At 35.4% G+C, this 23,064-nt stretch overlaps 1 protein-coding gene across 2 annotated transcripts in view; it reads left to right on the forward strand.

The window, feature by feature from the left end:
- EML1 (EMAP like 1) overlaps nucleotides 1-23,064 on the forward strand; it is a 127,480-nt gene that overhangs the window by 79,340 nt on the left and 25,076 nt on the right. For both annotated transcript variants that reach the window (XM_009675477.2, XM_068947011.1), the window contains exons 4-7: nucleotides 7,486-7,620; nucleotides 12,202-12,230; nucleotides 16,819-16,948; nucleotides 21,120-21,269. In XM_009675477.2, the coding sequence (XP_009673772.1) occupies nucleotides 7,486-7,620; nucleotides 12,202-12,230; nucleotides 16,819-16,948; nucleotides 21,120-21,269 (444 nt within the window). The remainder of the gene's footprint in view (nucleotides 1-7,485; nucleotides 7,621-12,201; nucleotides 12,231-16,818; nucleotides 16,949-21,119; nucleotides 21,270-23,064) is intronic.

Below are 23,064 nucleotides of genomic sequence, written 5' to 3' on the forward strand. Positions count from 1 at the left end.
GGACTTTCCACCCCAGAGTAGGGTGGATCAAATCTGGGTTAGGATTATAATTGTGATTTCTCCATTCTGAGAGTCCTTAACATAATTCTGGTGCCTGTCAGATGTTGCCTGCAGCCTATAGGCATTATCATCGCTAAGGATCCCTGTAGATAAGTGACATCCTACAGCCCTTCCACCTCACCCACCTCCTTTCTGGACACCTTCAGCCCTAATGGAGAAGTCCTTAGGGATTATTCTGTGACTGTCTTGCTTCCTGTACAAGAAAAGTTTTCCACCAGATATGGATAAAGTCCTTTTATCATGCTCCGTTCCTTCCCTTTGATGTAAAGGAGCTAGACTGAAGGTGCTTTAAATATACAATATGAAAATGTATATTCAATTTTGGAAAGAAATAATAAACATTGGCAATTTTGCTATTATAGATGGACACTTATGAAGAGTGGCTTCATTAAAGTTAGGAAGAGCAGGGTTACTTCATGTCCTGAAAAAGGTAGTTCTAAATCTAGGTGCTGTGAGTCCTGGCAAACCTTTTCTTAAGGCATTCTTTAAATAAACAATGAAAATACGAGCCAATTTTATTACCTTCAAACACTCTAAAATACTATATTTGTTGGATTTGATACACTATTTTCACTTTTTAGTTTCTTACTAAATTATATTAAAGTATATTTGTCTTGCATAGAAATATACTTGGAGAGGCATAAAGTGGGTTATTAATGAATTACCAATGAATTACTGTGAGAATCTGTTTTTGCATTGCAAGTTATTCTCCACTCTTAGTAGCTTGTGATAAAGAATCTTAAAAAAACTGATAGGGTTTCTTATATTTATTGTAAATCGTATTCCAGATGAACAGTATTCAAACAGCTCAGTATTCAGTGATAATTCATTAAATGTTCCAAATAACTTACTTGCAAATAGTCAAGTATTGAAATCATTATGAATATTTATTAATGTGATTTCATTATATCCATTCATACTTTGTATTTATACTGGATCTTTTTACATTCAAGAGCGGTAGGTGTGTATGCATATAACCAGTAATGGAAACACATCAGCAAGATAAAATTTGATTTATTTAAGAGGTAAAACTTGTTCATTTGTGCTAGGAAGCTTCACTTAGTGTTGACCCTCTTCATAGATGGGGTGTAGTTTTAAATAACTATTCTTTAGTTCTGGATTTTTTAGTTCTGTTTTCTGCTAAAATAGTCATGTCTCTATAGTGCTTTTTCTATAGACTGATACCAAAATTTTTGCTACTGTATAATGCAGGTATTCTAGTAGTCCAAAATATTTTAATGTGGCGTAACAGCTCTAAATGGTATATGTGTTCACAGATATTTTAAAATTTAACGACTCCTTAGATATTTACAAACTCTCAACACTTTTCCTATGCAACACAGGTGCAGAAAATAAAAATTGAAAAAAAAAAGTGAATCATACATTTTTTTTACTGAATTTTCTTTTAAATTGTTGTTCCATTGTTGATAATTACAAATATCTATAAGTATTGCTATCTTCACATTTTTATTCTTCTAACCTGTGACCTTATTTTCAAAAAAAAAAAAAAAAAAAAAAAAAGCAAAGATTTAGGTCAGGGAGTCCCTCCTGTTTTACTGAAGGTGATGTTAAGAAAACAAGATTATGAATAAATAACTTCTGATTTCTTCATTCTCTGAAACTTTCACAATTTTGATTAGGAAGTGTATGATAGTCAATTGAAACGGCATTGGTCTATTCATTCAAACTGTATGCAATACATATTTATATACATACATGCAAATAATCTCCACAGGCATTAAATGTGCATCTATAAATTCCACTGCTTAGAAATATATGTACTTATTGATATATCTACACATACAATCTCATTGTATGCAATAGCTGTGTTTAAATATGTTGGTTAACTCATTTGAGCCTGCAGGTTGGTATGCTGCTGGTCCCTTTTGCTGGATTACCAAGGAGATGTGGTTCAGAGTTCACTACGTTTTCTGATTTCCCATTTAATATTTGAAATGGAAATGACTTCTTCTAGCAGGAGTATAAAATTGGAGATAATAAAAAAGGCTTGAGGCTGACATACTGGAACTAGCAGGCTTTTATGCCACAGGCTCTCTCAATGACCTTATGCAAATCACTTAACCTCCATGCATATTGGTTTTCCATCTGAAAAGTGTGCATATTGGTATAGCATCAGACTGTTATAAGGGCTAATGTATTAATTAGAACAAGATCTTGCAAAAAGCTGAGTAACCTCAGCTGACTCTGACTTTAATTAGAATCGAGGGCACTAAACCCCCTTCAGTATTCAGACCTCATATAGTCAACACCCAATTATCCAAGGAAAGGAAGGGACGAAGTAACCCGAGTAGAGCAAAAGTACAAATAAAAACAACAGGTCGATTAGATTATAAACGTGTATGGTAATAATGCAACGCAAGATAGAAAACCTGGCGATTCTGTTGATGCTGGGATCAGAAATTCTGGTCTAGCATCAACATGCGCTGCTGTGTTCACATGATGCAGTGCCACGTGAACACAGCTACACTGCTTCCAGACGCAGGCTGGCTAGTGCAGAATTGATATGGTTTAGTAATACTGAATAATGACCTGACACTGATGGTCAAGAATTGCCTGCATCTGTTAATGTTTAACAGGATTTGTTTTGTTTGTTTGTTTGTTGAACAAAAAGCTTTTGCCCGGGATTTGATTTTGAATTTAATATATTTACTACTTTTAGGCAGTAGAAGTCAGGAATTAGGCTGAGTATTTCGGTACCAGCTTTTTGAACTCTGCCATATTATCATTCCGAACTTTGTGCATAGAATAATTATTTGAAATCCTCATTCAGAATAGGATGAGCTTTGTGTATCATGAACAGAACTTTCCCTTCCCCCTCTACTCTTCCTTTCAGATGGAATGTGGCTTGAAGTTCGCTGCTTAACATTAAGTTTTTGTTTGGACTTTGTCCAGTGCACAGTAGTAATGTTTTGTGTTCCCAATTAAAATCTAGATCTGGCTTTGTTTCCAGCAGTTGAGGGGAAAAAGGGAAAAAAAATGTAAGGGAGGAGAATGCAAACAGTACCTTTCCCAGTAGGGATGCTGATGCAGACTATAGGCTACCCTATACTGTGTCTTTCAAAAGAAGATAATCATTCATTCTTTCTTCTTGAGCAGATTGTAAAATATTACAATGGTACAAAACTCTGAGAATGGAGATCAAAAGGAAGAAGCTGGAACAAAGAGAACGTTATAGAAAGCTTTGTTTGTAGGGAAAATAAAATACTTTAGAAGAACAGGAATTTATCATATTAAACTCTAAACACATGGCCCCTAGGAAATTGTTCAATCTCCCAGAATTAATGTTCTACATTCTGTTCTGGGGACAACAATGATTTGTAACTGGCGCGCATACAAACTCTGTATCAAACCCTCAATTAAGTCTTCTATTTAGCACTTGACTTGCAAGAATAGTGTTTTAGAAGAAAAGGGATGTAAATTAAAAAATGTGTCTCCATTGAACTTTGAGTAGCAAAACCATTATGCTGCTTTACTATATCTTCAACAATTAAAGTTATTAGTGCACTTTGCTCAAAGGCATAATGAAATTGAAGTCATATAGTATTCCTGAATTTATTCTAATTGAATTAAATGAGGGTCAGAAAGAGTGCTAGACAAGTTTCAAAATATTATTAATATTGTCAGTTACAGTCTAAGAGCATTGCGCACTATTTCTTAATTCATTTTTATTAAGAAGCTTTTCTTTCCCTCCCCTTCCAAATTTTGGTAATTAATTTTTTTTTTTCTTAATTTTTGGCCAGATTTGCTCACCACAATTCAGTAATGCAACCATCTGAAACATTCATGCTATGCAATGGTATATGTATGTATATATGAGGATTTCTTTTCTTGTGCTTATTGTTGCTTTGTTAATAGTCTTTTGTCTTCTAGCTGGATCATCTGTCTCGTTTCCTCAGATAGCCTCTTTGATTTTTTTTTTTTTTTCCAAGTAGCTTTAGAAATGGTCAGCGTATACAGAGCATTGCTAAGTTTTTTGTCATTCAAAGATACATTGGTGTTCTTAAATGTATGGTTTGAAATGATTAAACATCTGACTGAGTGTCAATAAACACTATAGTGTTTACTCTTGCACGTGACTTCATATCTTGAATGCATGCAATTATGTGTCTTTTAATGTAAGTTTGTTTTTAATGTCGTTTCCACGTTTTATTGTTGCATTCACTTTTTATTCTGCTTTGTTTACGCATCTCTCAATCTGGATAAGCAGGTCTGTGAACCTTCTCAATGCATGCAAACTGAAAAAGCCTGCTCTAAGGTGAGGGATCCTTAATAGCTTTGTAGTGTTGAAGCTCAGTTGTTTTCCCTTCTGTCATGGTTCAACACATAAGCAAGTGGCTGTTTTAGTAGTAGCACTAACATTGTAGAACTTAACTGTAAAAATTATTAACTTTTTCAGAAGTACATTTTTAAAACTTCTCATCATCAATAAACTTAAATGCATTACAAAATTTAGACTTAAATAATAATTCCAGTTATGGTATCACCATATTCTCACGCTAACATCATTTTTATTATAGAGATAGTTCATTAGGCCACGTTACTTTCTTGAAAAAGCTAGCAATAGCATTACTGAATATTAACCTTTTCAATAATTGAAAATGCCATCCTCTCATAAAGTTAATGTGGAAGCCAGGTTCTGGAATCCAGTTACACTCTTAGAAGTCTGTAAATTAGATGTATATTTTCTGTAATCTACTCTCCTCATTTTTAGATTCCTCTTCAGGTGACAGCGTATCTACTGTAGCTACAAATATGAATAATGGTGTTTACTATCCTGGACCTACCAAAAAGTGTATATGCCAAAACTGAGTTAATACACCTGTGTTGCTCCAGGCTACCTGCTGATACTCGTTCCTGGGCATCTGGGGTTTTCAGTTGAACATTTGTAATAGAATTTCTCAGAAGATGGCACGGCTAATTAGTTTAAGCACTAGTGGACATAAGCCAAAGGAGTTTTAAAAAATTTTATTCTCGTTCCACTGCAGTAAAAGTAGTTTTGATGCTGTGAAATGGGACTTCATTTTTCAAAAGGAAGGTAGCATTATACTTTTAGGCTTCAGTCCCATTTGTTGTTATCCGTTAGTCTATCTTTTGACTGTTGATAGCTGTAAAAATAAAACCATAAGCAACACTAAAATTAAATTGAAATTACTTCTGTAACTTACAGTTTTTCTGACATTAGAACAATTTGGTGGTTTCCTTAATTAGCTTTTGATGTGGGCTAATATTACATCATCTTGTTCTGGTCAAGGCAAAGAAGCAAGAATAATGGTTAGACCCTGCAAAATCACACCTACGGGATGTTTATGCAGTGGTGTTTATAAAATAGTGGAAGGACTCATGCTAATAAAGGTATTTTATATGGCATCAACATTTTCAGTATCAGGGCTTATTCTTTAATTGGAGTAATATTAAATTGGATGATGTTATGAGAGGCAGGGAACACTTAAATGTTAACAGTATGCTGTTGAATATATTTGAGGAGTTTTCTTAATGCATTTATCCTTTGAGATGACTTGGAGAATCTTAGGCCACTTTAGGAAACACTGATTTCTGAAGTGACGACAGAATTAAATTCTTTTTGCTACCACTTCCCTTCTCCTATGAACTGCTTGCTTTCTGCCCGTGTGTAACTTAGCATTCTGCTTGTTCTCTTACACCACTCTCTCCACAAAAATAGTATCCTTAATTGCAACTTAATCATTCGAATTGTACTTGCTTCTAGTACAGAAATGCAGCACTGAAGGTTTGTTCTGACATTGCAAGTTCCAAAAAGGTTTTGTCGAGTTACTCGAGATGCTTCTGAGATTCCTGCCCTGTGGAGCCTGCCCTGGCTGGGGTTTCCTTCCCTCGAGGCCGTTGCTTTGCAGAGAGACGCTAGTTCAGTCTTTCCTGTTACTTCTGTCACTGAGCCTCAGCTGAGGAATTTGAGCTGAGGAATTTCACCTGCCTCATTGGTAAAAAGCCATAATGGAGCAGGAAAATACCTATGTGTATGTGTGTCAGCTGTGTCTCACACTTGACAGACTGTTAAGACTAAACAAAAAAGTCTGCCTCATTTCTTTTATTAATGACGAGTCAATGCCTTTTTTTTTTTTTTTTTTTATACACTACACATGAAAAAGGACAGCTTCTGGAGAGCTGGCTAACGTAGCGATAGCTACTATAGTAGCTATAGTAGGAATAGCTTTTAGGAGCATCCAGAGGCTTGGCGTAGAGCTCACAGAGGCCTGGGGCAATGAGCATGGTGGTAATGGGCTGTTCCGGGGGTCATGACAGGGGGGTATTGAGGGGCAGGGGGAGCCAGGTGGAGACAGGAATAGGAATGGCTCGATGAGGCTGAGGCTTGAAGAAGCAGGCGTAGAAAGAACGGAAGTTTTCCGGTTTTGGGGGTTGTGTCTGAGATTTGGGGAGAGTTGCGTGGGTGTTAGCGTGACCTTCCAAGCCATCGTCAGTGTCCTGTGGGACCTGGGGCAAGAGAGTTGCTGCAGGAGCTGTGGGAATGCTACCGGAAAAGCAGACTTTTCCACTCAGCTCTCTGGAAGGAGGAAAACAGCACAAGCCTGGGGTAGGGGGAAGCTTCTCTTTACCTGCTTATGTTTGGCCCATCTTTTCCTATCAGAGGGAGCTGGATGGTTAAGGGGTGCCCTAAAGTCGTGCAAGACCTTAATAGGTGCTCTTGCACAGGAGGGAGGAGACAAGTGAGAGGGAAAGGGAAAATTTTAAGCCTTCGAGGAAATGCCCCAACAGGGAATGTGAGGAATCTAATCCATTCCTACCTGTAAGTAGGAAGCATACATTTTTGATAAGCTAATGAAAAATTGTAGGCCAGCTCTCCATTAATTTCACTTGCAGGTGTGTTAAAACTAGCTTTGAAGCACAGAATAACTGATTTTGAATGAAGAGATAAAGTTAGCTTGGGAGTGCTCAAATTCTGACTTACTTTCGGCAGTCTCTGTAGTCTGGCTCGAAGTGTCAGGTGGCTGCTCTCACTTCTTATTTTTAAAAAAAAGTTCAAAACTCCAGAAGTTTGGAGCAGTATTCCAAGATTTGAAATATGACCTTTGAATATTCTTCCTCAGCAGTCTGTCTTATTCCCCGGAAAGTAGATTTTTCAGCCTATCTTATGATATTGATATAGCCCATCTTTGGTTTTATGATGAAGGAAAAAGCAGTATGTTAGTCTTTCTTGTACTAGATACTCAGCAAAACTCTTATGTAGGCTCTTCACCAAATCAAGCTGTGATTAAAAAAAAAAAAAATAGAAAAAAAGAATTCAACTTTTAAGAGCTGTAGTTATTTTTAAGAGTCAGAATTCTACTTAATACGTTTGTCAGAAATGTTTGTCATAAAAATATGTGTTTTTACAAGTACTGCTGTAAAACTTGATCCCTTTTTTATTAGCACTGTTAAGAGAACCAGTTCAGCCGAGCGTGTGTCACCAGGAGGTCGTCGGGAAAGCTATGGAGATTCCAAGGGGAGTCGCAACCGCACAGGATCCACCAGCAGTTCCTCCAGTGGTAAAAAGAACAGCGAAAGGTAATGGTATTTTAAAATCTCCTTTCTACACCTACTGCCCTAACAATGAAATTAGTCTCTAAGTTCAGTTTTTTTATAAGCTACACCAGTTGGACAAAAGTGTATTTTAAAGCACTTTAAATCAGACCATTTTTCAAGTTTAGATAAAATTTATTCGCTTTGTATCTATACCATGAACCACATAAAAATCTTGAATTGCTCAAAAAGCTCATAATTGTTAAATACATTTTTTCATTATCTTTGTGGTTTCCCTTAGTCTTCAAGTTCCTGGCATATACTCTTGATAAGACAGCTGTGGGTTTTTCTCTTTTTTTTTTTTTTTTTTTTTTTTTTTTAATAAATACAATGATTTATGTACCTGATAGTTATAGGTAGTTTGAGAACTTTAACGTATTTTTCTTGTTTTCTTGTTTCTTGGATTTTTCTCTTATCAGATTTTTGGAGCGCTGTGATTGTTTGGTTATGTGTTCTGATACATCTTGAACCTCGTTGTTGGCTTAAGAAAAAAAAAAAAGGAGCTAAAGTTGTTCCCTGTTTTCAATATTACTATGTTCAAGCTACATGGTGATTACATGATTTTCAGAAGGATCTGAGCTGTTTTTCGCTTTACATTTTCTGTTATTATCTTGTCCCACACAGTGATTTGGGTCAAGAGAGAAGTGAGTAATGAGGAAGGCAGGCAAATCAAGAGAGGTTTTTGTGAGCACAAAGGGTAGAGAATAGCTTTGGAGGTAGGTCTTGCAAAGTCTGGAAAATTTTGCTGAGTTAGTTTAACAAGGCTAGCGTCGCCACCTGGACCTTCTAGCAGAACTGGCAAAAGGGAAAATGTGCTTATCAGCCACTCCAGGCCACTCATTGTCTGGTATTTTATATTCAAATTCAATCAAATTTCAAGTGCTTTAAATATCGTAAAAATACCAAAATTAAGTTTAGACAGTTAAAAAGTTTCATCCATTTTTTGACTATTTCTTTAATTATATATTTTGGGGCCATAAGTATGTATGTAACTGTAACTGTATGTAACAGTCTATACTGAGGAAATAGTCTTCTAGCTGGATCATATGTCTTGCTTTTTGTGATAGCATTTTTTTCCCCTCAGAATAGCTTTAGAGACCACCAACAGTATATATACAGCACTGTGAAGACTTTTATCGTTCAAATATACATAGGTGACTCATTAAGCTATGGGTTGAAACCACCAAGTATCTAACTAAAATTATTTTCTGAAGAGAGTAGTGTGTGGAGCTAAGTGGCTGAGGTATAGGAATTCATGCCATTCTACCAACTTTCTTATGGCAAATGACAGATAGCAAAAAAAAAGTTGGAATGTGGTAATATTTTCAAACCACTGCCATTGTCGACTCAGATTAATGAGAAATGAAAGAAGAGGCTTAAATGCAAGTGCTATCCAGAGGACTGGAGTAAAGGGGTACCCATTTCTGCCTTAGCACAAAGGAACTTTATTTTTTGGTACTATTTTCTCTGTAGTGCTGGCAGTACAAAGAACAGAATGTCTTTTCCAGCAGTTTCAGGCTTAGGATGGTCTTGAACGAACAACTGATTCATTGACTGATTTCTGTGGCAAAGTTCCTATACTGGGAGGTGGTTCTGTTCCGTATTTCATTGACAGTTTTTGCTCTTGGTCGTTTCACTTGATCTCTGTCATATTCCAGTTCCCTATATATAAAGTGGAGGTGGTGATACTGTTCTACTATCTCACAGATGTTGTGACCGTAGAAACAGAAGGATCATGTAATAACATAATTCATCTGTTCTGTCTGTGCATTTTTGCTTTTTTGTGAGTCATTGGATTGTGCATGAACCAATGGTATGGCACAAAAATCCTTCCTGTTTCCCTTTCTTTTTATCTGTTTGGCATCTTTGAGAGACGTGGGGAGTAAGCAAGCTTTTGTGAACTGATGAACAGCCTAAGTACGGGTGGTAAATTATTGGTAGTTTATTTCCTTACTTAAGAAACTAAGAAATAAAAACATTATGGCCTAACTGATGATCATCTGCAAAATTGTTTTGTTGCCAATCTAAAATTGATCGCAGTAGTAAAAGTACATTTTTAATGTTTTCATACTATTCTAATAGAAATGTAATGGCAATGTAATTTTGCAGCTGCTAGGCCACAAAAGGCTGGGCTACACCATTGATCAGAAATCACTTAATTTGTACTCAGGGAGGACATCCAAAGCACAAACAATGGAATGCTTAAGTACTGTGCAATTATCCCAAGGAACTAATTGAGAGCACGTGTTAAATGGCCTTAGCTGGAGCTAGTGATGTTGGTCCTGCTATTGGTACAATAGTTGTGTGGTTAGAGAGTTTTCCCAGGAATTAGAGAACCTGATTTATATCACCCGCAGCCTGAGGACGTTCAAAACCACAGCTCTCACCTCCTTGAAGAGTGCCTTTATCTATGGTGTGTGCTTGGAAATGACGTCCTTTGCGCTTCCTGTTGAAGCTGGGCCACTGTGCAAATTGCTTTTAAAAAGTGTATCATGGGATCAGAAGAAAAATGAGAATGATTCTATATGCTAGGGGCTAAGGCTGTCCTGCAAAAGTAACTGTATGCATGGAAGAGGGAGGAGGAGGAGGGTGTTACCGAACCAACTGCTCACAGCCCTATCATTTTTTGCATCATGTCTGGTCTGTAGATGAAGCTTATAGCAGAATGCATGTCAGGAATCTAAAAAGGCAATTATGAAATTGTTTTTGAAGTATATAGAGTGGTATGAGTAATTTCAGTTGGTAGGCTGCTGTGCGAAAACATAATGCTATGGAAAGATGTTTTAAGAAGCTTTAAGGGGTGAGGAGGTAACCAGAGTCTCCCATACTATTTTAGGGTTTCCCAATTCCCCATCACTGTGAGAAGGAGTAAGCCTTTATAAAGGGTAGATAACCAGAAAGTGATTTAAGTTTATGGGACTCTGAGCTGTGTTTGTGGTTAGGGTTTGTGTAATTAGAAAGTACGTATGATGTGCTTTGTCGCTGTCACGAATCAGCCTTTCACATTAGCTTCATTAGCTTGAATAAGTCACCATGGACTGTTCAGAACTAAGTGCTTTTTTAATCTCTAATAATGAAGCATTTTTGACTACTGCTCCATCCCATAGTTTTTATTTTCTATAACTATCTTCATTCATAAGAAAATTTGTTAATCCTGGTGTTAGCAATGGCAACACATCATGCTATTTATGTAGATGAGATTGGCTGTGTAGGCCAGCTTGATACATAAGTTTTGATGGTTGGTATTATGAAAGGCTGCTGTATTCGTGGGCAGGATCAGTAGAATTCAGTTAATCATCAAGTAAATCTATCATTAAGTAAATTTATTGTTGAAATAACAGTGTCAAATTAAGGGAAGAGGGAAAATAGCGTAAAATTATTTACATCAACCTCTTTGTAGAGGACAGCTATTTCATTTCATTGTTTTAGCTTCTCATCTTTCGGCTGCTGTTTAGGAAAGGACGCTTTATTTATCCCCTCTGGCTGATGTGGAGACGGGATCAAAGCTCTATGGATGATTCATCCTTCAGCATTCCTCCATTAAAATGATAGATTTTTTCATCCCTTCCAGGATCACCTTAAGAAACATACAACAGTAATCTTAGGTTTTAAAGTTTTACTACATACAGAGAAAATGGAACTGAAAGGAAAATAATTGCTTAATATGGATACCTTCATGCCCCTTTTAAGTTTCATGAGAAGCAACATCCTCAAGCTTAATCATAAAGGGGCAAAGGATAAAGAAAATGTGACACTCATGTTTCTTGAAAATGATTGGTTCTTTCTGACTCCTGTAGTACTATCTAGATTGCTACTCATCTCTTCTATCTTTTCTTTCTCTGCACACAGTATATTTTCCCCTCAAGTTTTCCTGAATGGTTTTCCTGAGGCAAAAAGACAAAGCAACTTTAATTTCAGTCTTCCAGGCAGTAGTCCATTGAGAAAGAAGAAACATTTTAATAATGATGGATATGTGATTTTCAAAGGCTTTTTAGGTTTTATCAAATACTACCATTCACCAAGAACCAATTGGGCAGTTCCACGTTTTGTGTAAACTCTTAGGAGAAGCACCAAACTTTTTTTTCTCCTTAAAGCCAGAGAGAGCAAAGCCGTGAAGCAAGTAAACAGCCACACATTCTCAGATATAGTAGTTTGCACACATGTGCATAGAGATTTTACAGTTAAGAATGCATTCCTGCCTTTTTATTGTAGTTACAGACCTCTTTAAAGCAACAAAATATTAATGACTAACTGGAGACCAAAACATGCAGCTATTCATGACCAATTTCCATATTCTTCTATAACTGAACTAACCCTGTAGGAGAAGATGATCTGGCAGTTAGTGGAGAACAATCTGTAGTTACAAGATGTGAAAGGAATTGAGTGTAAAAAGGTTTTAGCATCTGCCATCAAGAAGCCACAGTGTATGCTGTTTTTATTGTGTCTACGTGAGGATCTATGTTGTAAATAATTGAATTGTGGAATTATGTAAACCATTTTTACCTTTTGCATGTATAGTAGGCACATATAACTGCTTAAAATGTATTTTTTTCATTATTTTCACAGCAAACCCAAGGAACCGATGTTCAGTGCAGGTAGGAACTTTTAAAATTTAACAGATAAATTCTATTATGCTATCACAGTTATTTGTGGATATCCAAGAGCTGGTATTGGGACTTTAAGCATGATACCTACAGGCAACTGGTGGCAAATTTTTTTTTTAAAAAGTTGGTTAGTTTGCTCTAGCTTTTATGGGGCAAACGGGTTTATTTTACCACGAGAATTCTTTGAAAGAAGACAAAGAAGAAAAGACTGTGTTTTCTAACCCCAAATATATTCTTCCTTTTCACAGCAGTATTAAGATTTTTGTTAATTAAAACATATGCAAAATTATAGCTGTGACACTGTCATGTTAAATTAGCATAGAAGGGAGCAAGAAAGTACTATTAAAGAATTCCACATTTGTCCTAATGATCAAATTTGTCAAATTACAAATAAAAAAAAATGTTTTGCAGCTCTGATTTTGGAAATCTATCTTTAATTTGAAAGTTACTGTGTGGGTATTCCTGCTTATGCCACTGTAACAAGATTTCAAAAGCCAAATTGCAGATATAAGTGAAAATATAATTTAGCTTTGTCATTAGAGCTATACAAACTTTTAAATGAAGATATGAATCAATGAAGATATGAAACCGAATAGTATACAGAGCAGCTTATGTTCTGTTACCCAGAAAGAGCTAAAATAAAAGCTTTCTTATTGTAGAGTAATGGACTGAGTGTATATGGATTCATGAGAATTATCATAGTCTTTTTGTATATTGTTCTGCAACAATAATCATACATTAAACTGAAAAAGTAAAAAAAGTAGAAAACCTCTGTTTCTTAGGTCAGCATCCATTTGTTGGATCAGCATCCAACTAAGCCTTTAAGCCATACCTAGGAAAAAGAAAACTGATTCACACAGCATATACTTTTGTTGCACAACGTTTCTTCTTCCCTTGCACCTTGTAAGCAAAGGTATTTGGAATGATTATTCTTTGGGCATTTTTCCAGTAGAAAAAGATCCGTAGTTGAACATATTTGACATTACTTTTACCCTTCTCATCCAGAAAAAATCTCACTGAAATTAATGTTTATTTCTAAGAAAGGTATACTTGATATTCTTAATACTTATTTTAGCATCAAACTGCATAATAAAGCCTAAATTAATATTTTAACAATAAAAGAACTAAACATTTAGACCCACTGTTAGCTGTGGGTAATTTAAAATTAAAACTGTAGAAATTACAGTTTTGACTATAATTACCCAACCTACTGAATGAAGTATGGCTCAGTGTTTTGTCAAGTAACAGGTTAGCCTCCGGCAGAATACGACTGGACAGCCCGTAGAGCAGGTATTTAGTGAGCCTGTTATACTCAAACACATCTTTATCTAGCCCTTCTGTCTCTGTCTCTGTAATCACAAGGGAAGCGCCGTGTGACACACTGCAAAGGTAGGCTTCACTTCCCAAACCTCATAGCTCTCGAAGCAAAACTGGTACTAGTAGGATAATAGCTGTATGTATAAACAGCTGTTTTATAACTTCTACATGCATTTAACAAAATGAAAGCTTTTCTATTTCTTTTGAATAAAGCAAAAAGTATTACACCATCTATTGTACCGTCTACTGAATTATAACCCTCAGCTGCGCTTTAATAGTGGGTTATAATTTAGATGCATGTGGACTTTTTCAGAGGAGTTTGAATTAGAAAAAAAAATGTTGAGAGAGCTATATGGCAACATCTGGATGTTCACTGTGCTTGAAATGGTGTTCTGCACTTCTGCTGAAATTCAAATAGAATCTGCCCCTTTGTTGGCTGTTTTGCTGTTAGCTTAACATACGTTTATAGATGCCTTGATTTTTTTCCCTTGCTTTTTCATACTGAGTAGACTGTAGAGTTTTCTGAATATTGAGTAAGCAGGCTTAGGCATAAAACTAATTTCTCAGTGCTTTTTGCTCAATGTTCTAATACAGAGTTGGTAAAATACATCATATTGGTTTCTAAAGCTATAGCTAAATTGTAGTGTAAATATGCACATTTTTGATGCATGTTTATATCTGTGATATAATCACAGATTTGTCTTGCTTTTTAGAGATAGCTTATTCCTAACGGTGTTTCCACTAATCAGAATCTTTCAACTTTGCAGCAAATCTTAAAATTTCACAAAGAAAAGATGTTTGTTCTCAAAACAGAGTATTTGAAAGTCTCTACTTCTGTGTATTTGATTTTATGCCTGCAATCAGTAGTGGTCTGCTTTGCAGATCCTACTAGCGTTCATGCATCCTCTTGCTGCAATTCAATAACTATATCATTTTTACTGATATTTTCAGCAACAATTTCAATTTTATGAAATTGCAGGTGTAAAAGATATATTTGTTTAAAAATTTCACCATTGGTCTGTCTTTGTAGTTTCTGCTGACTGTCTGTCTTTGTATCTGTATCTTCACATAGAGAATTTTGCTGTCTTAAAATATTGGATATGGAAAATAAATGAAAAGGGATGTGGATTGGTTATGTAGTTCACCTGCTGTATTACTAACGTCAGTCATTGTAGATGAAATTAATATTACCAAAACTTAGACATACACACTTAGGACGACTAGGCCAGGGATAGGAATGTCTAAGTTCCTTTTTATAGTTAGTAGAGAGATACAGGCATCTTGAAGATTCGCTTTAAATACTATGGTTTTGAACCTCTGAACAACATGTGATTAATCCCTCCAAAAGTGTCTGTTACTCCCTACTGACTCTAAAAAGGAGCACTGAGTGACTCAGTCAAATGTTGGATACTTCCATAGTAGGTGTCTAAATGCAAGTTTTATGAGTCTCATGATACCTTTCAGGTGATGAAAGCAGTTCAGTGAATTAGACTTTCATTCTCTTACCTTTATTAAACACAATTAGGAGTTGTCTTGCTGAAAATATATTAACTTCTGGCATACCAATATTAGTAGTATTGGGATATATTTCAATTTTATTAAATAGATGCTGCGTGCTTGTACACATAGGGTTTTACTGCTCTATTATTATAAAGGAAAAACAATTTCTGTAGTTTATTTTCTGATACAGATCTATCAGAGCAGATTTTTAAAAACAGTTCCAATATTTAACAGGCATCTTGAACTCCAAACATCTGTCACCATTATTGATCTGTGCTTTTTTCTTTTTCTTTTTTTTTTTACTTTAATTTTTTTTTTTACTTTAAGTTAAATTTTCCTTTTTTTGTTTCATTTTACACATTAATTCTGTAAATTAGGTGTATTTATAGAGCCCTAGCTCTATGATTTTACTGTGACAGATCAACTAGATACCTTTCCCAAACGAATTAGTATAAAGGCAGATGCACATATTTATGAGGTACAGCATAGCTATAGGTTTATTTGTTCAGCCAATATTTTTAATTCATTTAATCAGGATCTGTAATGTGTGCTTATTTTCCAATTCGAATAGAGCCTTAGTTTTCAAATTGTTTGTGATGATACTTAACAATTCATAGTATAATTTTAACAGACCTAAATTGTATAAGTTTTTTTTTTATTTACATGATTTTGTTACTTCTGCCCTCCCATTTCCTCTGTGCCCACGATTATTTTGTCTAGTAACTCTACAGATGTCACTGACTCCAAAACTGCTTGATTCGCATGAGAACAAGGCTGAATCCCTTGATCTGCCGATGGAGCAGCAGGAGCCAGCACGTTCTGAATCTGGACAAACTTCACCAGAAGTTCACAGGACACCCTCTTTGGCCTTGCCAGTTCCCAAAAGTCCTAGTCAGACCTTCATGGCATTTCCCAGATCACCTAGTTTTATAAGCCCCATGAAGTCCCCAAGTCAGTACTTCCAAATCTGTTATTAATCCCTGCTTCTCTTCCCCAAACATATTTCTTAAAAGCCCAACACATTATTTTTAGTACTTTCTCCTAGAAATGTTTACTTCTGTGAGCCAACTCAGTTTTTGTAGCTTCTCTCCTGTATGTCATTTTCCTTTCTATAATGTGCTGTCAATGTTGTCATTCCTTTTTCAATGTTTAGTGATTCTTAAACACTTTTTTTGCATGTACATCAGCATGATTCCTTTTACTAATTGTTTATGTTCTTTATTCTGGATGTATCTCTAACAGTGTGTATCAAGTGTAAAGTGCATCTTTACACTGAGATGCAAAGAATGCAACTAAGTGTTGAAAAATACTTTAGATGCTGATGCTCCAATGTAAATATTGATGAAAAAAATAAAATAATTTTAAGTGGCATTCCTGCGTTAATTGTAATCTTTGATATTTTCCTCTTCGCTTTTAGTATTTTAAAAAACTGTTAATGCAAAATTATTTTTTAACAAAAAATGATAGTTTCAATCTGAATCCTTTCAGTTTTGTAGTTCTTTATGATAATGTTTAGTTCTAATTCTGCTGTTCCAAGTATTTAGAGGATAAAGGGACTTTGTGTGCTTTAAAAAATTCTGTTTCGTGTTTGTGATTATTTAAAAAAAAAAAAAAGCTGCATAATTTGTCATGTAAATTGGAGACGGCATGTCATTTTGTAATTATAACCCACTAAACTGTTAAGTGGGAAGGGATGGAGAAGCACTGGAGTTCTCCACTGATTATTTTTTGTGTAACACTAAACATTTCTGACCTTTTGTAGAGGAAGGATACGTAAAAATGTTTCTTCGTGGACGTCCTGTTACCATGTACATGCCCAAAGATCAAGTGGAATCTTACAATTTGGAAGCAAAAGTAGAACTACCAGCCAAGAGGCTTAAACTGGAATGGGTGTATCCTTGCTATGATGGGGAAGTAGTGGAAATAATCATTTCTTAATGATTTGCTTTAGATAATTTTTAGAGCTAAAATGTAGCAAAACTAGGATTTTTTTTATTAAAGTTCATTTCATTAGTGAAGTATTAGGCCATGTTCCATTCAAATGGGTGTTTGTCTTGAGGCTGCTGTGTTTTGTGGAATACAGGATAGCAGCTTAAGGAAGATTTTGCTTAAATGTTGCCTGAAGGTTAAGTCTGAAATATACTAATTAGCTCAAGATCAAACTAGGCATATTGTAAGAATGTACTGAACTGTGATTGTTAATTATAGTATGCATAAAACAAGTTCCTGTCTTTTACTAGTTCATTAGTAATTTATCATTTTAAACTGTATTTTATAAAATGTGCACCATTGTCCTTTAGAGGATGCTATAATCAACTTCAATACTTGGATAACACCAGAATCAAATAGTGCTTTGCAACTGTTAGATGCTTAGCAATGTAATTCTTAGTAGATGTCATATACAAAATAGTGCTTGCATTTAGATTGTAAACAGTGCCTAAACACATAAATACCAAACAACCACATTTTCTACTGCCTTTTGTATGTATGAATGGAGATATGTATAGAATTCTGACATTAAAAGAAAAGTGTTTCATCACATATAGAATAGAATCACGTTTCAATTTTAAATATAATAAGGACATTTATAAATATAATAAGGACATTTATTTTTTGTTGAAAAAAGAAATGGCAGATTTCATTTTTGCGTAGTCTTAGCATGTGTGATAGAAGAGTCAAGATAAAACAGAAACACAAAAAGATTTGAATCTGTTTGCAATATCCACTATCTTTAGACAGATTATGTCTTCCAAAGGATTTCTATTTTAAGAAAAGACTCTTTTTGGTCCCTAACAGTGCAAATAGGAAATTGCTTTGCCTTCATATAAGAGAAGACAAACTGCAGATAGTCTTTTGCTAAGTTTTATAAATAGAACTACATGTGGCTTCACAATGTACACATCAAGTTTCCAAAGGATTAATGACAGATTTAGTACCCATTCTTATTATTCCTATTGAAGCAGAGCCTATGAGCTCTATCCCACTCGGCTGGAACTGGAGACAATAAATACAGAAATGACTCCAGGATGCCTTAAAAAAACAGAAATCAACTAAACAGCACAAATTAATAAAATAGTTGAGATTAAAGTGATAAATATTTCTTGTAGTATTCTACTATCTAGTCATTGTCCAAGTTCTTCAGCACATCACGATAAAGTTGAGCGATGTCTTCAGATTTCTGTGAGGCAGCCCTTGCTTCCATAGGAATGATATGGGAGAAAGTGTAAGGATGCTTGCTAAAACAAAAAAACCAAACAAACCAAAAAAGTTGTCATTAGCAGTGTATAGAGGGAAGCTGAAGTTAGCATTTTAGACTGTTATAAGGAATGATAATTAGAATAGGTCATAATTTCAGTATTACTCGTTTCTCACTTAAGGTTCCTTAACTGACTTATGTATTTGCCAGATGGAATACTAGTTTTTATGTGAATATTCATATGTCCTCTCAGGTGTGTTTGTGCGCGTGTACACTCAGTAGAATCCTATACATAAATGTTTTCTACCCGTACAAAAGGTATGAATGAATAAAATGTCCAAACTAATCGTAAATGATTACTGAAGAGGAGACATAGTTCCAAAAAAAAAAAAAAACCCAAAAACAAATCAAACCAAAAAAAAACCACCAGGCGCTGATTTTCTTTCAGATTGTATTTTCTTTGTAGTCAAACCCAATCATGATATCCATACTTAAAAGTTACACCAATGGGTAGGTATTTACAGGATTAAAAAAATAATAATGCTCAGTTTACAGGCTAAAATTATGAGAAGAAAAGCAGGAGGTAGGAGTGCAAGATAATTTAAGGAAAAAGACACAAAAAAGCAAAAAAAGCAACTGATACTGCAGGCATTCAGTTCAGTTAAGCTGGAGAAGCTGTGCTGTTTGCTAGGAAGATAACAGCACTGTAGTAAGAGAAAAGAGCTTTGTAGTGGACAAAATTAGCCTAGCTGTGGGGTTGCAACCAGAAATGCCTTGTAGTGTAAGAACAGGCATAGCGAAAGAAAGTGTTGGGGGCAAGATGGACAAATGGAAATGGCAAAGCAGACTATGAGAAGAGAAGAGAGAAAATCAAATGTATCTAGAATGGCATACGTGAAACCTCATGGGGGCTTGCAATCATGCTGACGGATACCAGGGTAAGGTGAAAAAGGTTAGAGAGTGTATCAGATATATGAAAATACGAAGAAATGGAAATGTTGAATGACAAGGTGTGAGGGAGGGATCAAGCAGAGATGGTAGTCTGAGGGAGAAATCAGCGTTGTGCCTTGTCAGGGAGGGAGCGGAGATCTGTGGAGCTCTGTCTGCGACCAGCTCGTTTGGTGAGCGGGAGGTTTGAAACAAGGCTGCGGGCCAAAGGAAAGGAAGGGGCAAGATAACAGTTGCCGAAGTGCCAGCTCATCAAGTATCAGTTGAAGCCACCAAATCTGAGTGCGGAAAATTGTGAGGGGAGGGAGATATCAACCCATGGTGTTTAAACCTGTGAAGACTGGCTGAGAGATATTAAATAATTGACAACAGAAGTCATAGGAATGGTTGAGTGTGGCATTGTGTTGATCCGAAAGGGAAAGAGGGGAAAGAAAGATTTTCTCTAAAGAATGTGGTTTTCGTTTAACAGCTATTTTTATGCACAGAGATATGAAGGTGTATACAATTGTTTTTAGCTTTTTCTTTTTTAATTTTTAAATCCAAACTTAAACAACTAGTTCATTAGAAAATTACTTTTATGTTATTAAACTAAGGCAATTTCGATGTTGGCTTCAATTGATAATAGCATCTGGCCTTATAGAGAAAAATAAATTTCACCAAATAGAGCACTGTCCTACGGACTAAAGCAGTAACTCTTACCTTTACAGACAGATTAGAAATTCTTAGTAGATTATCTGCAATTTTAAGGCATTTATGGTTTTCATTTCTTTATCATATCTCAAACTTGAAGAAAATTTGGCAGAAATATTCCATTTTAGGAGTCTAAAAGCTGGATTTTTAACTGCATGTTTTGATGGATGGGTATGTTGCACTGCAAATGAACCACTACCTCCACTGGATTAATTAAAAAAAAAAATTAGCAAGCTCTTATCTTACTTCTGAAACATTAATTTAAATAACTTTTATCCTTATTTCTCTGGATTGTGTTAACATAGGTATTTTAGTTTGACTGTGTTATCTTTGATGGTAGAGAGTAAGGTGCAAATCTCTCTTAAATATTCTATAATTAGGATTTTAGTACATACACATATATTTGTTGCAGCCAGTGTCTCCATATTGACCGAATTAGAATCCTGTTTCTTTTTGCCAGGATTCAGCTAATACTGCTCCTCTCTGTTCCCATAAAAAGAGAAAGCCAGAATAGTTGCAGTCCCTAACGGCTCTTCAGAAGAATAAAACTACATAATTTGGCTGAATTAACATTCAGTCTAAATGAGATTGTTTCTGGATTAATTCCAGGTATTTCACTGGATTAATTTTAGATTAGTGTTGATATGACGAGCATCAGAATCTGGGCCACTGTCTTTTAAATACTACAGAAATAAACGGAAATGTATGATGTAACCCTTTTACAGTTTTATGTCCATCTGGTTGGTAATGACCAGAATAATGAAATCAGTCACCCTGAACAAAGGATAATGAAGTCAATCCTAATATAATGCATGGAGATGTATTGAATAACTTATTAGTGTTTGCATCAACTCCAAATTTTTATTTTAATTAGAATCAATCAATGTAAACAGTAAATACACTTTGGACAAAATTGGTGTTGCCTTTGTCTGGCTTTTGTAAAATTCCAGAGAATAGTAAAGGAGTAGTGTATCAAAATCTTATCACTGTCTCCATGACCATTTATCTTCTGTATGCTATATAGAAGATGGTGAAATGCTTTTTTTACAGCTGTTTTTACTGTATGAAAGTAAGGGGTTTTTGAGGGCTTTCAAGTGGTATAGCTGCGCTCAAAACAAAAGATGTCAAGTATCAGGAAATACCAGTGGCAGAAAAAACTTTTCATGTTTAGTTATTTTTAACATGCTTAATTTGTAGGTAATGTTACTGTACCTTGACAAACATGCTAGCTATGGATATAGGGGTCGGGACTGTCGCAGCAACTTATATCTTCTTCCAACGGGTGAAACTGTATATTTCATTGCATCGGTAGTTGTGTTATTCAATGTTGAAGAACAACTTCAGAGACATTACACTGGTCATAACGATGATGTGAAGTGGTAAGTCTCCTAATACGCTTATTTTTTTTTCTCATGATATAGTGTCTGCAAGTTCATCTTTTTTATATATAGCTTTGAAAAGAAAATTCTATTGACTTCACCTGTAAGTCTTGCATAGATTGGGTCCCTATGCTTGACAACCTTTTTGCACAAGCAAACAAAGATGTGATTGTAGTCATAGTAATAGAATGTCCATTACAGCTCTAATCTAGTCAACACGAGACGCAACTACTGTCAGGTTGGGATGGCACAGACTTTTAAGATATCCGAGTATCCATCCAAAGGGAGCCTGAGTTTGCTGGCAAAACCTACCTTGAAGTTTCTGTTGCCATACGTGCTGTGTTACTTAGTTAAACAGCTAGTTTGGATGTATCTACGTGCAATTTGGCTTATTAATCTTGTCCAAATGACTGCTTCTTTCTCTGTTTCAATTGGTAACAATTCCTCCTCATATTTACTGAAGAAAATTTATATTTCAAAATTGGTACACTTTTTACATAGAACACATAGAGTAGAAATCTGACTTTTGACCTGCAGATCTGCTCATTTTTCATTAGTCTGTATTTAGGATAATTTGACATTAATTTCTTCCTTAGGCTCACCTCTTAGTATCTGTACATTCATGCTTCTCTTCTGCTTTAGAAAAGATTGAATTATTTGTCTTCATCTAGACCAGCGTACCAAACATAGGTCTTTTAGGCTGGATCTAACCACAGTTTGGATTGCATCTGCAGTCTTCCTGGAAGTCTTCAGGGATGTCTACATCATGGCAGATATCCTGCAAGCTAGTCCAGAGCCGTCTGGTTTGTTCACATAGCCTAATGCTAAGCAGACGTGCCAGCTTGGGCTTCAAAGTGATTAGCTGTGATCAAGCTTAGAGGATAGTAGGTGTCAGGAAATATCAGTAGCAGTAAATCGCAATATAAATAAACATATGGTTTATCTTGACGGTATCTGTCTACTTGTTGAGTGTAGCTCAAACAAGCACCAGGATTATCTGATGGGCCCTAATGTATGAGTTTGACATCCCTTCTTTAGAGTAAGCATTATGAAACACCTGTTGTCTGTGAAAGCCAAAAATAGAACTGATTATCAAATCTGGTTGCGCTGTGAGCATGTTTCGTTGGATCAAATTATTCATATAATCTAGTTGTTTGACAGGGAGATTTTAACTTGGACCTGTTCCATCTCATTTCTTTCCTTCAAATTTTCTGACTGTAGATATTTCAAAGCATTCCGGTTTATTAGAAAGAGCATACAGTTTTGCATTATAAAGCTGAATGAATTATTGCAACCATTCATTTCACGCTGCACTTTGCCTCTAGAGCTGTATGAAAAATAACTGCCATGAAAAAAGATTTCAGATAGAATTTAGGACAAATGTAGACTATATTCCAGGCATTACTTAAATACACATTTGAGATTCTTTTTTCTTAGAGTCATTAGTTATTGTTGATCACAATTTTATAAATCTCGGTTTTGATTTTAGGAATCAGATGATGTAATTTGTGTGCCCTAGTTCTTACTTAATAAAGAATTTTTTTTACCTTTTAAAAAATATTAAAATTATTAAAATATTAGTAGACATCTTTATTAAGCTCAAACTTTAATAACTGCCTTCCTGCTCTGGAAAAATAGCATCAATTTGAATCATCTTGCCTGACTGCAGGTGTCTAACTTAGCTAGATATCTAAGTTCCTATAAGAGTCACTGAATATCTGGTCAGTAGAGTCTAGAGAGCAATTTGTCTTATATTTGAGTAGATGTGTATGTTTGGTCTGGAGGATTGTCACTG

This window comes from Struthio camelus, chromosome 5 (genome assembly GCF_040807025.1).
Source record: "Struthio camelus isolate bStrCam1 chromosome 5, bStrCam1.hap1, whole genome shotgun sequence".
NCBI lineage: Eukaryota > Metazoa > Chordata > Aves > Struthioniformes > Struthionidae > Struthio > Struthio camelus.